This window comes from Lissotriton vulgaris, chromosome 8 (genome assembly GCF_964263255.1).
Source record: "Lissotriton vulgaris chromosome 8, aLisVul1.2, whole genome shotgun sequence".
In the NCBI taxonomy this organism is placed as follows: Eukaryota; Metazoa; Chordata; class Amphibia; order Caudata; family Salamandridae; genus Lissotriton; species Lissotriton vulgaris.
In genome coordinates this window covers 1,322,754,829-1,322,770,729 of record NC_141696.1, presented here as the reverse complement: position 1 = coordinate 1,322,770,729, position 15,901 = coordinate 1,322,754,829, and the positions used below count along the sequence as shown (strand labels likewise).

Sequence of the window (15,901 nt, the reverse complement as noted above, 5' to 3'; positions counted from 1 at the left end):
TGTCATTCTCAGCCCTGGACGGTGATACAGGCACTGATCATTTCGAGATTGAACTACGGCAACATGCTCTATTTGGGGGCAGACTAAGGCCTCCATTATACAGATGCAAGTGGTCCTAAATTCTGTGGCAAGGAAGCTCTGCAGGCTTCCAAGGCAGACCTCGACAGATGGTTTGCTAAGTGAGCTGCATTGGCCCCCAATTGAGTAGCAAATCCAGCTTTAAACCTTGTGTTACATGCACAGAAGAAGGGCAGGGATTGGTCCCTGGTACCTGCAGGATTTTTCCAAACCACACCAGCCATCCCGGCCTCTTGACTCTTATGGGTTGTCAGGGTGTGCGAGCCCCACAGTAAAACGGTCATCCATGGGAGGACATTTGTTTGCCTATCTGGGCTCTAAGTTATGGCACTCCCTCCCTGAACATCTAAAACGTTGTCCCTCATTATCTATTTTCAGAAGACAGATGAAAACATGGCTGTTCTGAGTGCTGGCACTGTTGGTCCTTTGCCTGACGTTTGGCACCGGAAAATCTCCTGGGGCAGCTGTGCGCTTTATAAACTTTTAAATAAATAAATAGTCCAGGTAGCACCTATGAAGAGTGCTTTGCACTGGTCATGTGCAAACTGCAATGAAATATTGCGCATGCCGGCCACAGGCATTTCTCTATGTGTAAATGAGCTCATTGAAAATAACTTACAGTTGCCAGACATCCAATTTGTAAAAATGCATTCTGTTTCCTACCTTTCACAATCCAAAAGTTGCAATCCTCAAGAGACAGTACTCAATCATTCAGAGATGCTTAACCAATGTGATCCTCTTGAAATGGTTTATTCACAATTCACCTTTTGTCAATTTAAAATTTAGAACATTCATGGTTATACAAATTTTGCATGTATTGTTGTGTGTGAATATTTTTAAAACGCCGAAAGGAGCCTTGTCCATTGAAGCAGTTATTCTTCTCAAAAAGTTAGCTATGATCATGCAGAACAGTAAATGCCCACATACTTTGATAACTTGTCTTGCTCTCAATGAAGCTTCTGGGTTTGATTGGTCCCCTGCCGACCCTAGCTTCCCTTTTCATTGCATGTAATGTGAATTGTGTAATGCTTAATGAACCCATCAGTGACCAAAACTCACTACACAGAGCGGCATGAACTGGCTCACCTCAGACAAAATACCGCATAAGAAGGAATGTACCCATGTCTACACAGGCTCAGAACCAAAATCACCCTTTAATGCTCATGCAGCCATAAGGGATACCACACTCTCCACACAGTAAACCTTCCGGATTTTTGGCAACAGGTGGCACAGTGCGAAATCAAAAAAATAACTGTAAGCCTTTTCTTTTTTATTTGAACAGGATCATCCAAGAACAGTAGATAAATAATTCATAAATATATACATCTTTCCTAAAGTTACACAGCGAAAGAAAAGCCATAAAATGTATTCATATTTGCAGGATTGTTCACATTCCGAACAAGGGGTAGAAAGAACACATATTAGAACCTCAACTCCGCTACCCGAGTACCCGCAAATATAATTGAACCTTTATATTTATGTTTGTCATAATTATATATGTCTAAGATTTCCGGAACCCAATGTGAGCGTTCGGGCTGGGTGCTGCCCTTCCAATTACATTTGATGTGTAGATGTGCTTCCACCATTGTTAGGAAAACAAATGAATTGTGTACGTGGTTTTTGTGTCCAATCATAATTAATTCCGGTTCGAATTATTTATTGGCCCCTAATGCCCTAAAATGTTGTTGCTTGTAAATCGTCTCAAAAAGGTCCTAAGAGGAACAAATAGCAAACATATGAACTCTACCTGCTGTAGTTGATGAGCATCTAGGACAGTTTGAGTCCTCAATCTTACACCATTTGCTTAGCGTGGCTGGCGTTTTGTAAAAGTCAAACTGATTAAGGCAGTGCTGTAGCCAGTATTTAGAGATAGTGAATATCTTCAAATACATAGTGAGAGACTTGAATAGCTTGTCATGTGTAATGTTGCATTGAAACCAATGGGACCATTTCTTAGACCATAGAGTTAACTGATCTAAAGCTACGTATATAAAATATATTATCTTCAATTAGTCTTTATTCGATTATAAACAATCATAAAAGACACATAAACAAAACAGATTCAAAACAATTTCCTCCTAATAAAACATATAAAAATATTGAATAATACTCATTATTAAAATCCATTTACATATCAAGATACAATTACATATAAGAGAACTTGTGTCATCAAAAATAGATAAGATCATGCTATACAATGAAACCTCAATTAGTTATAGCAAAATTAGGCACAAAATATATCATAATAGCTTTTAAGCCTTAATGCTCCCCCTACTGTAAAAAGGTAGAGGTTTTGGGAAACCGATCCGGTACTATATCCTCATTTCAATACAATCGTAATGTGCAAGTGACAATAGAATTCATTGGAATGTAAATGTAATTCTTGACAGACCATCAGAAACTATTTGAACACTCCTCTTGAAAAAAGCTGGTGAATATATTGAATATATCTCCAAGGAGAAATTTTAGGTAACTCTATTAATTTTGCAGGAGTAGAGTAGCTGTACATTTGGGGTAACAGCGCTGTCTCCACAACGTGGTACCTGTACAACACGGTTGTTACAACCACTGCGTTGTTACCACGCATATCATTACATAGCAATTTGTTTCAAAAACTTGCTGTAGGGGGCGAGCTTGCGTTAGATTTATGATCCAACACCGTACCTGCTGTTCCACAAACTGGAGTAGGAGTAGAAAAATAATACTATTCCTAAGTCCTGCGCGCCCCCTACAGGAAGTCATTGTATTGACTTGCGATGTACTGGTTTGTGTTGTTACATGCTATATATTTGCATGCTTGTGAAGAAACATGTTCATAGATTTGTGGTATCTTTAAGTATTTAAGAATATCCTGCCATGTTATTTTCAGATCTATGAGGCTCTTGTATTATACATCTTTTGGATGTTTTATACTGGAAAAGAGCAATAGATCAGACTGGGTGGGGTATCTAATATTGCTTTATTAAATATTGGGGTAATAGGTTGTTCTTTGATAAGCTTGGTTGGCAAATCATCTACAAAAGCCTGGCCAGTAGTAGAATTCAAAGTTGGGGGTGGATCATGCACCAAACCCCCCACCCCCGGTGATTGATAAGCCAGTTGCAGAAATCGAAATGACCTTTACAGATTCTTCTTTGGCAAAATAAAGGAAGCAAATACACCCTTTAATCATTTGAACAGTTATAGTAGGAGGTATAGTGGAAGTGATTTAACTTCGTATAGTACTCTGGGAAGAAGAACCATTTAAATAATGTTAGTTCTGCCTAACATTGATACTGTGAGTCTTTCCCATGTTTTTAGCATTTGGGGTATTTTTTCCAGAATTTTACTGTAAATGGCGTTCCAAGCCGTTGGTAAGAACTCTTAAGTCTAACTGCTAGTTATCCCATATACTGAAAGGTGTATTTAAAATTTGTTTGAGAGGTACCTACACAAATGCTCGCAATTTTCCCCAAGTTAAGTTTGTATCCTGAGAGGCAACCGAATTCTACAGCTATTTCCCAAATCCAGTGTTTGCTGGGAGTAAGGAGTAGTTATGTAAAACTGTGTCACCCTTCATATGGACACATTCTCATTTTATGTCGCTCTATTTCCAAAGCGGCTCACGAAAAGTTGCGTGAGCAAAGGTCAAGCTCATGCTGATGTACAAATCATACAAATGTTGACCCCAGAGTGACCCTTATATATTAGAACTTCCAGTCAATGTGGTGTGGCATGAGGAGATGCCAGAGGTGAGTCAGAATCCTTGGGCATCACCTGTTGCATCAAATCCTGGATTGGCACGCGCTCATGCACAAAAGACTCATGATGTTGAACAGTTTTCAACTTATCCACGTAGCCATTGAAGTTAACATGGCAGGTTGCAATGTCTAATATTAACAACTAACAAAGGAGAGATTACTGTTCACTGTTTCTGGTATGTTTTGTTAGGGAATGTTGCTTTAGCACCTTCTCTACACTAGTCGGGCCTATTTTTATCTCTCCAAGCAACTTTCAGAAGGAATGCACAGAGACGTTCCTCTTTGATTGTAACATGGGTATTGAGATATGTGTTTCTGCAGCGTGGAGTGACTAACCCCAGTGGGCCAGTAAAGAGCTGGCTAAATGCTGTTAGTAGGGTAGATAGGGAGGCTTTCTGGATTATCCTATAGAAGAGACACAGCAGGGTTCTCTGGGTATCAGCTTTTTAGGCCAGAACCTTACATGCCCGGCAAGGCCTCCTCTGTTCAGTATGCAATCTGAGCGTATTCACAAATGTTTTCTAAGATTTTCTAATGTGATTGTTTACCTTTGATACTTTTGCACTGATTGAGATAGGAGCACACATCACCTGGATTTTACAGCAGCGGCTTGCACAGGAAAATGCTGTGGGGAGGTGAGGCGGAGCGTGGCGGGGTGGGGAGTAGTGGAATCCGACATGCGACGGCAATGTGAAAAATAACAAAATAAAATAAATAAAAACACTTACCTTGCTCGCCGCATCGCTTAAGTCTGCGATGAAGAGAGTGCGTGGTAAGTGCATTAATTTTTTTATGTTGTCAGTTTTCACATTACCGTGGTATGTCAGATTCCACTACCCCTTCTACCCCCAACCCGCCCGCCCCCGTCCTGCCTCACCGCCCCACAGTATTTACCTACTCGGCTCACGGGTTCACACTCTGCGACTCTGGGCAATAGCTTGCTTAATCTCCACTACGGCCCCTCGCGGCGGGATGCCTGGCTTTCACCTTGTGGATACCCTGCCGGGGTTATCTCACAGGGGAATACCAGGACGGGTTCCCAAGGCAAGCGCCTTGATGCCTTCGGGTGATACGTGCGCTATATAAATCGCAATACATTTACATTTACATTTACATTTAAATCTGCAAGCCAGGGCTGCCTGGATATTATTCAGGTATCCCTGCTGAGCTTATGATGTGTTTGCTTTTTCATTGCATGCTAAGCATCATTTGCCTCCTTGTTTTATTATATGATGATGAGATTTAAAACCTTAAATGACGATTATCCTAGTAATGTCAACAATTTAGTTGTATATCAAAGAGACACTAAATGCTTGTGTATAGATGTCCTATACAATGTCACCACATCAGTTAATAATCTCTATTATTACGGTGAAAGCCAAAATGTTTTAAAGCAAGCGACTTTCTAAACCTGTTTATAAGTCAGTAAAACAATATGCTAAATGCATTTTCTCGATCTTCAACTTAGGCATTGGCATATATGGGACAAAGCCCACATTCAAAGAAAAACTACCAAGTTGTTTGTTTTATGTAATGTACCCAAAAATAGGCCTCATCCAAATGGCCAGAAAGTGATATTAATGGCATTCTGTTTGCAAGAGTGAAAGAAGTTAGACTCAAAAAGATTGAACCAGTTCATAAATGCTAAGTGCATCCAACTACACTTCCATACATACAAAGACATGAGATCTGACTTATTAAAGATTACTCTAAAAGTAAAGACACAAAAAGTGCTTCTGTCAGTAGTAAAGTTGCACAGTATGCGTATTTCATGTGAACACAATGCGCCCTCGAGAGCTACATTTTTGGGGTTTTACTGTGAATCGTGAAAAGTGTCAGCATTCTGTTATCAACTATTGTGTGCTAAAATATTGTCTTATAGGATTCAATTGATCTGTAATCATGTAGCCTCATTTATTTGTCTATTCATTGAAATTATATATTGTGATATTCTGTTCCAACATAGAGTTAATATAGAGGTCACCAGAGGTTGAAGCTGCGACCCCATCTTGCCCCTTGAAACCCTTAGCACTGCCTTTTCCAGCTCTGGCCTCAGAGGTGACATAATTAGTGCCAAGAACACAGAGGTGGCTCAGCATTCATATGGAATGCCCATTTTTCAATATACTAATAGTGAAAATGTTCTAATATTCACTAATAGTGTCATAAAAATGGAGCACGCTTAGCAGGAACTGGACTGATAGTGCCAGTTGTGGTAGGTAAACATGATTTTAAATGTATGTTGTAGTGTGCTGCAGATGAGTGTGTTTACGTGAGAGAGAGTGTGTGTATGTGTGTGCATGTAAGTTTGTATATGCAACCAGGACAAATTACTGGCCCTAACATGCTGAGGTAATTTTTGACATAAGGGTCATCTGTGGTATATGGGCGGCATAAATTGCAGAATTCTGGCACTGGCATATTTTATGTCATTTTTTATATAAAGGGGAACTCATGGAATATTGCACCCATGACAAAATGCTGGCACTGGCACAATGGATGTAATATTTGACATATGGGGGCATCAATAGCACATTTTGAGAAAAAGGTGTTCAATTCTGGTGAACTTTATATTTCCTTGGTTTGGCACACCATAAAAGGATTTAAATATTTAATGTGTGCCCTTTCAGAACCTCTAGCATTTTTGCACATTTTTGTAAAAGCTTTGCTTTAAAAAACACTGATACACCCCATTCTTTTCAAATTTTACTCAGGTGGCGAAACCACAAAAAAGAAGTCAGGCTTACTCACTTTACTCACTGACTTTACTCATAGAGCTCAATCCTAGAAGCGCCAAGAAACCGACCTGGTGCACGTTGCGCTATATAAATATTTTAACATAACATAACATAAAATTCAGGCAAGTAGGATGCCCCAGAACTTTCAAGGATCAAGTCAGCAGCATAATACAGGTGGTGTTGGACTTGGCCCTTTTGGCAGGTTCACCCTGAAACTTTTTGCGTTCTCCTAGCCTGTTTCAGTAACCTGGTGTTGGTGATTTTAGGCCTCTCCGCACTTTAGCACTGTGGTCCAGTGTAAAGTGCGTGCGCTCTCTGTGTATGTGTGGTGAGACTGGCCTGCCTTCCCATAGGAATGCATGGGGGATATGTGTGTCCCTGGTAGTTCCTGGTATGAGAGTTGTGCAGGGGCGAGTTTAGTATGTGCGAACTTGTGAGATTAAATGCTGAGCGATGGTGTGCGCAGATTTATTGTGACTAGTGGAGAAGTGCCACTTTTAGAAGTTGGCATTTCTGTGTACAGTGTCTGCCTGCCTGATGTGAATTGCAAGTCTGGCTTGTGATTGACAGGGACTGGCTGGTGTGCTTGGCTCCAGGAGCCAGGATGGGTCTGCCCGGTGGTGAATAGGGAGATCTATACGCTGGTGTCAGAAATTGGGGTCTAACATTACTGCTAATTCCATATCTTTTGCACTGGATACTATTTGCAAATCAGTACACTCGTCCAGCCTAAGGTTACAATCATACAGGACTATTTGTTCTCTTTACTATACCCCTGCACGTATCTCGAAATGGGCAGCAAGTAACTTAAGTAGTGATCGGAATAGATGCCAAAAATGCAATTTATGCGCAGCTGACTTAGCGCATATGTTTTACTCAAGCCCATCATTAGTAACATTTTGGGGAGGACTGGAAAGGACTGTGTCTCATAAACTTAATAGATTTATCTCATTTACAGTTATGGATATATGACTGGGTCCACAATAATACAATCTTGTGACTATAGTTCGAGAGAACTTGTTAGTATTATACTGGCTTGTGCTAGGCTAGCTATTGCTCGAGCATGGATCACACGGGATCCACCATTGATGGCAGAGTGGTGGGCAATAGTAATAGATACATACAATATGGAACGTGCATTAGCTAACATCAGGGGTGTAGGAGCATTATGTAAATTAGGAAACATTTAGGGAGAATTTGTCTAGGAATGTGTTAAGGAAACGGTTTAGTTGCTTATAGAAAGCTATGCTTGCTTAAAACGGACTTTGAGGTTTTTTTCTGTGTTAGATTATTCTCTTCGTGTTTGCCGCCCCAAAATGTATTAACCTTTGTTGTCTGCCATAATTGCCTGTTTTATTTTTTTATTATTTTTTTTGTACTTCTGTATAGTGAGTTTGTTTTTTATTTGCTGCTAATCTGTCCTCGTGTCATCAATAAAAATATTTTAAAAAACTAAAAAGAATAGGAAGATCTGCATGTAGATGGGAGGGAGGAGTTGCACCCGGGACCTGAATAGGGCTGTGCCTTCCCTCCACAGTGCTGGCTCCACCTCCTGTGGTGCGTCTGATGTCCCTGGCCTGCCCTGTGAATAGAAGAGAGGAGCTGAGCAAAACAAAGTGCTCAGGAGCTCCCCTGAACCAGTTGTATCTGGTTCTCCCAGACCCTGCACCTTTTAGACAAAGGAAAATGTAGTATAAAAGAAGGGGCTGTGACCCCATGAAAATGATCTGTACCTGAGTGCTGAATCTGCAAGGGGCGTGCTGCTGCTGGAGCCCAGGGGAGGGCCTGCCCACCTGGGCTCTGCCCTGCCCCTGGATGCCTGGAGGATTTCTTCTTGGAATCCCTTTTTCTTTTCTTGACATCCAGGACCTTAAAGGGACTTTGTACTTTTGATGGCCCTAGCGCTTGGTGAGCGCTGTAGCTGCAGACTGCTGAGAAGCTCTTTATTTTTTATGGCAGAGCGCTATATTCTACTCATTCCCCAGGAAAGGGTAGAACGTGGCCTGCGCAGCATGGTGGCTGTAGCCCTTTACAAGGAATCCCAACATGAGGGTTTCCCTCGTGATGCCTCTAATTGCGCGGGTGCCCACCCAACAACTTTTCCGTTATTTGATGGTGTGTGCCCACCCCGCTTATCGTGCTATCTTTAAAGCGGGTGCCCACCCCGCTTCTACATTTATTTTATCCTCGAAGGAGCCTACCCCTCTTGCCGCCAAGAAAATCACCGCCGGGGCCCTTGCGCAAAACCGAAAGCCAGGCCCGCGCAGCCTGCCATTTCCGCTTCCCTCTGCCTGGGGGAAGCTGTACCACGCCGCATTGGGCCTGGGGTGAAGAAGGTGGCCGATGGTAGCACAGGGCTCCCAGAGGTGAAGGGAACCCCCGCGCCACAGAAGAGGTGCTGCTGCGTTGCCTGGGTGAGGAAGTGAGGCCGGTCAGCAGGGCTCTCACGATGGAGGGAGCCCCGCGTTGTGAGGGCACGAGAGAAGAGCACGACCGGAGCATCAAGAGCTCCCCGGGTTGAGTTTCCCCCAGCGCTGAAGAGAGGAGTGATGAAGTCTCCAGTCTCCATGGTGAAGTCCTGGTCCCAGGAGAGAGACCGGGCGAAGAGCAGAGCAGCCGCCATCCAGGAGAGCAAGAGAAGTGCCTGAAGAGCCAAGTAAGTGTGGGCCTCTCCGTGGTGTTGGTGCCGGTTGAAGACAGAGTTAGAGCAGCCCCGGGTGTGCAGTGGGCCGCTCCAGTGATGGGCATAGTTATCTCCTGGGCCTGAGGGGACCGTGGTTGCCCCAGTTGTGGGCATATTCATTTTAAGAGCCAGATGGCTCTAACCCTGAGGAATGTTATTTTTAAGGTCCCATGGGGGGCCTGAAGGCACCATGGTTCTTTTTGCTGATTGGTTTTCTTAGCCTGCGGACTCCAAAATGGGCACAATTATTTCCTAGAGGGCCCAGAGGGGCCATATTTTCCCCCTTGGTGTGGCATAGTGGTGCTCATGTTTTTGCAGTTACTAAGAGAGTCCCTGAGAGAGACAGAAGCGGCACAGTGGTGCCAGGCCTCATGCGGAGATCCCCAGCTTCCCAGCAAGTAGTGGGCAGCTGCAACGTTTAGGTCTCTCTTGACTTTGGAGGCATATCTGAGTTAGGAGTGAGTTGTACTCCTTTGCCCCTGACACAGCTGCGCAGCACCTAGTGCCAGCTGCACAATTTAGGTTTGCGCAGTGGCACAATTGGATTTCGCTGAATTGTCAACTCGCCCTGATATTCTGGACACAGGCCATTTGAGCCCCCTTTTTGGAGATGGCCAGTTGGCCAGGGGGACTGGTAGATGTATAGGGCGCCAGGCCCTAATGTGATTTATGTTCTAATGTGATGTGGTGCTAGGAAATGTAATGCATTTAGTATGTTTTATGCACCCTGTTATACCTCTAAATAGGGTCTTTTATGATTATGAGGTTGGTTGGCATATCATGGTTTATTCTAGTGAGATTATGTTTCACTGTGTGATGTACGCCCCTAATGTGAGTTATGCTTAGGAGGTTAGGGTCTAATGTGTTTAGACTTGTGAGAGATTGCATAATGTATTTATGCTGGTGAGGTGGCGCATAATGCACTTCGTGCCTGATGTGACTGTGCATATGTAGTTTATGTTACAGGCTGATGCTAGGTACAGTGATTACCAGTGTGTACTGGTTGTACGTTTATGTTCTGTTTTACGTTTACAAAGCTCGCTTTCTGATGGTTCTGACAGTGGTCCATGTGGCCCTGTCAGGTGCAAACAATTCCCTTGTAAATATTGCTCAGTGCCAGTTGGCACAGTTTATATTATGTATTTTCTATTTTAATGTGTTATGAGAATACAAAGGCTATTTTTTATATAACCTTGTGTGGAGTTCATTTTGTAGTGTGCCTGGGATGTTGTTGCTGTGTGCGTGCACAAATGCTTTACACATTGCCTCCAGGATAAGCCTGACTGCTCCTGCCAAGCTACCAAGGGGGTGAGCAGGGGTTATCTTTGGCGTGAAACTCCCCAGTCCTGACTAGAGTGGTGGTTTCTGCCTGGCTTTGGCGCAAACATTGGCAAACCAGAAATCCCATTTCTAACAGGTGGTATCTGAAATAGATTTTTTTTAATCTGTTTATGTTGTTATGCTGATCATCCAGTTATTACTGAACTTCAGGGATGTCAATTGCTGTGATGTTAATGTCATGTGACATACCTTTCTGGAAAAAATCAGGGTAATGGTCATATGATGTCACTTCCCGGGATGTCATTAAGGTCACATGATTTGTTATGTTACTTCCGCTACATTTGGTATTTTGGCGATTCGACACCCATGTGTGCCAGGCTCCTGTTTGGATGCATACTGTGGAAACCTGCATGTACAAAATAAACTTATGGCAGAAGTACAAAATAAAAAGTTTCTCTGGTCTTGCCTTGGTCATAAATAACCCTCGGAAAGTGGACACCACACTGCCCAAGTAATTGCTGAGAGTGGACAATCCAAAAGATCCTCAGAACTTAGTCAAGACTTTCTAGACAAAGCAAAACATAAGAATGAACAATCTCTTCGACAGTCTTCAATTCTAATTCAGTCACCCACTGCCCATTTAGGAAAACATCTGAAGGACTCGTTTTGCAGAGCAACAATTCATTATTTACCCATGAAAATAACACCAACGAGCATTGTAAGGCCTTCCTCTAGCAGCTCAGAGATGTCCTCCATGTCCTCTTTTAGGTGTAAATTTGAATTTTGATATGTGTGCCCTTGAGCTTAAAATGAAAGGCATTGAATTACATACACCAAGCTACAAAGGTACCTAACCACTGAACAAAACAGCTGAGGCCTCGACTTGCTTTGGAGGCTTTTTAACAAGTCCGCATGTGTAAACCTTCCATGAATTACCAAAGCAAGGGAAACTGAGGTGCACATTGTGTGGGTAGCACAAAATGCTGCAGACCTTCAGTCGTAAACAACAAACAAGTGCCCTAATTATAAGAGGGGCATACCTATCATGTCCCACTCAACCCCTTGAAGATAACCTTCGCCCAGCCCTTGCCAATGACACTAAGCATGTTGGGACTTGTAGTTTCCCTTTGTCGCAATGGCTTAACAAAACTTAAGGGGGACCCTGCAAGGTACTTGGAGGGGGCCTCACGCACGGTAGTGAATCGGTAATCACCCCTGCTATGTGTTGTCAATTCTACAGCTGTTGTGAGTTCCTTGAGCACAGGCCAAATATCAAACATACCTCGCGGTTTTACCCACAAACTATTCTTCAGTTTACTATCGCATCATTTAATCGATGTACATTTGATACAAATGTGCTTAATTGGAGTTGATTCAATTTCGAATCTCGAAAGTTCCAACAAGGCCCTCCCCCTCCCGCGCGCAGACGCACACTTCATAATACATTCCAAGATTGCTGCCTACCACTAAAGGCCGACGTCCGCAGTCTGCCTACAGCGCTGTTTGCGAGTCTCGGTTCTGGTACATTCAGTGCTACTGCTGAGGTGGTGCTGTGTCAGCTTTTGCACATGCCTAAGTAATCGATGAAGTGACTTTGCAAAGAGATAATAAACCTGTCTCTGAAGACAAAGTGGGGTACCTCGCTCAGCTGGGATGCCCACGCGCACACCGCCTTTATCTGGGACAGAAAAAGAATTGCGCCCCCCCCCCCCCCCCCCCCCCTCACCTGCGACAAGCACGGCACTGCGCGCCAGACGTGGGCAATAATGCCATCCTGCACACAGCACTTAAAGCGTCACAATAAAATGCATGCACAGCCTACAGATATTAGATGGCCACGCGGAGGGCATTCTATCTAGTTCAGCAAAGCCGTATGCATAAAATGAATTGCGCCACTAAGAAGTCTAGAAAGAAACCCTCCAAACAGTTTCACATTTATTTTAGAGAAGGGATAAAAAAACGGTCTGGAGTTAAATTTAGAGTCTTCGCTTCTTGTCCTTCCTCGGCGCACAGCAGACACTGCATGCAGGCAGACACGTTGACACTCTATAAACAGGCTTGTGAAAAAGAACTCTTCAGAACATGACCCTGCTTCGGAGGAGCGGCGCGATTTAACAAACAGCAGCAGCACGAGCAGAGAGAGTCTGCACTTACCATCCCGCCTGAGAGCGGAGGACCGCAGGGCTTTGGCCGATCCCGTCTGCGTGGAGATGCCATGGTGGCAAAAGTTTGCAAAGACGATACACTGAACCAGCAGCAGTTTCATTGGGATCGCTTATCAGTCCAGCCAGATAGCCTCCTGGGAACAAGACAATAAAAAAGTGGTCACCTCTCCCCGAAAAATGCGAGCCTTTCTCTTTCCACGCAGAAAACTTCGATCCAAGTCCCAGGCTGCGCGTTAAATGACCGGCCAATCCCTTTCTTTGCCTCTTTGAGTGGAGTCCGCGTGTGCCACAGATGGGACAGGTTGGGTTCTGCCCCCCGCAGCCTGCAGCTCCCACAGCATGCACGCCGGGTCTCTTCAGGGAGAAGAGAAGGTCGCGCCTCCCGTGAGCGCCGCCGTGCTCCGGTGCGCGGAGAGGAGCGTGACTTTCACAGGACGTCCTCCGTGCTCCCGGTGTCCTGTATCTGCCCGGCTCCCCCTGTGCGGCGCGCCGTTCTGCGGCAGCAGCACGTAGCTTGCAGGCTGTGCTCACTCTGCCCTGCACCAGAGGAAACACACGGCACTTCAAGCTTCGAGGAAGCTGCTCTCCTGCTACCGAGTAAACAATAGGGGGGAAAAAAGGCAGAGGCTGAAGGAGAGGTCACCCTTTAAGTAAAACCTGCCTTAAAGGGGCCAATGGGAACTGCTCTTTGTCGGTGAAACAGTTACATAGTTGAAAGTAGCTGCGGGTTGTTAAAGAAACTGCTCGTATAGCAGTGGTTGACCCACGCGCATCCCCCTTCCCTCTTCCCCTGCTCACCTAGCTAGTACATCCAAGCAATAGCCGTAAAACGCTATCAATACATGGAAATGGCGCACAAATTTAGCCTAGTGCTAAAATACTTTTATTTCAACGAGCGGACTGCTTAAATGTTTATTGCGTATAAATAGCTAAATGATTGAAGATGTGCAGAATGCATTGCAAGCAGAAAGTTATGCGGTTGTGCTCGGGTGGCAGACTCGCGCTTTCGTCCTCTATAGGTCAACAAAATGAGTGCCATTGGACTTCGTTAAACTAACACCTGTAACATATTCTGAAAAGTAACATTTTGTCTACTGGGCTTATTGGTAGGAAGGCTGGGCCACCACAGCATCATTTTTTTTGAAGCGTCAATTTTTTTTGATGCTCCGGTGGCGCAGACCTCTCAGTCATATCTATCAATCAATCAATCAATCATAACACTTGTATAGCGCACTACTCACCAGGCAGGGTCTCAAGGCGCTTGGGGAAGGGGTCCGTTATTGCTGGAACAGCCAGGTCTTGAGTTGTCTCCTGAAGGCGAGATGGTCCTGGGCCAGCCGAAGGTGGATGGGGAGGGAGTTCCATGTCTTGGCTGCCAGGTAGGAGAAGGATCTGCCACCGGAGGTGGCTCTTCGGATGCGTGGTACGGCGGCGAGGGCGAGGCTTTTGGAACGTAGCTGACGGCTGGGCGTGTAGAAGGTCAAGCGGTCGTTGAGGTACTTGGGGCCCAGGTCGTGGAGAGACTTGTGTGCGTGGGTGAGAGAGCGCAATTTGAATAAAACGTATATCCGAGTCATATTTAGAAGTATATCGTATAAACGTAGGAATAAAATGTATATCGAACGTGAAGTTGACGCTTATGGTATAAAGTTAACAGATGTGACCAAAGTAATATAGGGAACATAACTGTATTCACTTTAGAATGTATTAGATTTAGAAGGCCCGTATACGTAGTGGGCTAATGTAGAAATGTAGAAATGCTTACGAACAGAAGAACGTGCAAAGAGAAATTCATGTACGTGTGTAACTTAAATGCAGAAACGGCGAGAAATGTAACATGGAGAAATGTATAGCGACGTAACAAATGAGAATATAACTTTATGTTCTATGTATTAAGGTTTATATTCGACGTAATATGTATTCTATGTAAAATGTATTTACATATAGGCAAAGGGATTTGCTAAAGGTGATCATATATAAATGTATGTTAAAGGTTATACTGTGTGGAAGAAGTTTGTAGGAAAGTTAGAAGAGTTTTAGGTCATTTGTGATTTTAACCTGACAGACCAAGGGTTCGCAGGAGTGTAGTCCGCTGTTGGTAATTTAGTGGGCTCACAGGAATCGTGAATAGCCTTCACTTGAATGTGCGAGCCGAAGAGTCTAGTTCTTGTTAGATTTAAGGTGACAAATGTCGAACGAAGTTTATTGCCTAAACATGAGAGGAGACGATTGGAATTTGAGTCTTGTTTTGAAATGACCATTCACAGGACCAAGAAGGGTTACAATCATAGCCGTAAAGAAAAGTTCTGATAAAGTGATAGATTTTGTTTCGAAAGTGTCAAAGGTAAAGTTGAATGAAGTCACCAGCAAGAAGACGAAGATGGCGTCTAAGGAGAAAGGTCAACTTAACGGACGGCGTAGAGACGAAGCCATGGAAAGAGCTAGAAGATGACCTCACGGGGAAAGTCCGTGGTGGGCGTCGAAGGGGCGTTCCACTCACACTGTGATTGTGTATTTTAGGGACAGCACTCCGGGGAGAAGAGAAGCGAAGGCGAAGCAAGGGCAATTAGCGGGAACAGCGAAGAGCTCAGGGCAAGCAAGAGAGCAGATGACTTGAGCAGATGCGCTGAGAGAGATCAGAGCGCAAGGGAGCAGTAGGCCGAGGACCCTTAGAAGAGCGGATGGGTAGGCAGAGAGAAGGTACTGCTTCTTAAACTTAAGTTACCTTTAGAGGCTAAGAGAGTTTGAACTTCTTAGGGAGTCAAACTGCTGACACCTTTTTAGGGTTCTAGGAACTTGCGAAGTAGGGATGTCACCTAGTGTAGAGTAGGGACAGATTTAACTTGATTATTTTTTCTCTTTCTGCAGATGACGCAGAAGAACCACTTCATATCGATGCTTTTAATTTGCTGATTTTGGAACTGACTTTAATTGTATTCGTTTGTAGACTAAGGTTCTTTAGGGAATATATGTTCCTATTAGTTCCTGTATATTTGATGAATTTGATCCTGAGAGGATTGTATATGCAACTTTTCTTAATTTTATATTAAACCTTTTAAACCTTATCAGTTGTAAGTGGTTCTTCAGAGTGGCGTCAGTTAATGGGGTTTATCTAAACCTATGCAGAGGTTGTCTTTTACTCAATGACAGACAACAAACGATCCAAAATTGACGAATGAGATAAGTCATCAAATTGATCATAAAAGATATTAAAAT

At 43.8% G+C, this 15,901-nt stretch overlaps 1 protein-coding gene across 1 annotated transcript in view; it reads right to left on the bottom strand.

Annotated features, from left to right (window-relative positions):
- Positions 1–13,291, bottom strand: part of PDGFD (platelet derived growth factor D) — a 1,094,719-nt gene extending 1,081,428 nt beyond the window's left edge. Inside the window, exon 1 of the mRNA XM_086935262.1 lies at positions 12,675–13,291. Coding sequence (XP_086791388.1) covers positions 12,675–12,786 — 112 coding nt within the window. The 5' untranslated portion in view covers positions 12,787–13,291. The remainder of the gene's footprint in view (positions 1–12,674) is intronic.
- Between the last annotated feature and the right edge of the window lie 2,610 nt (positions 13,292–15,901).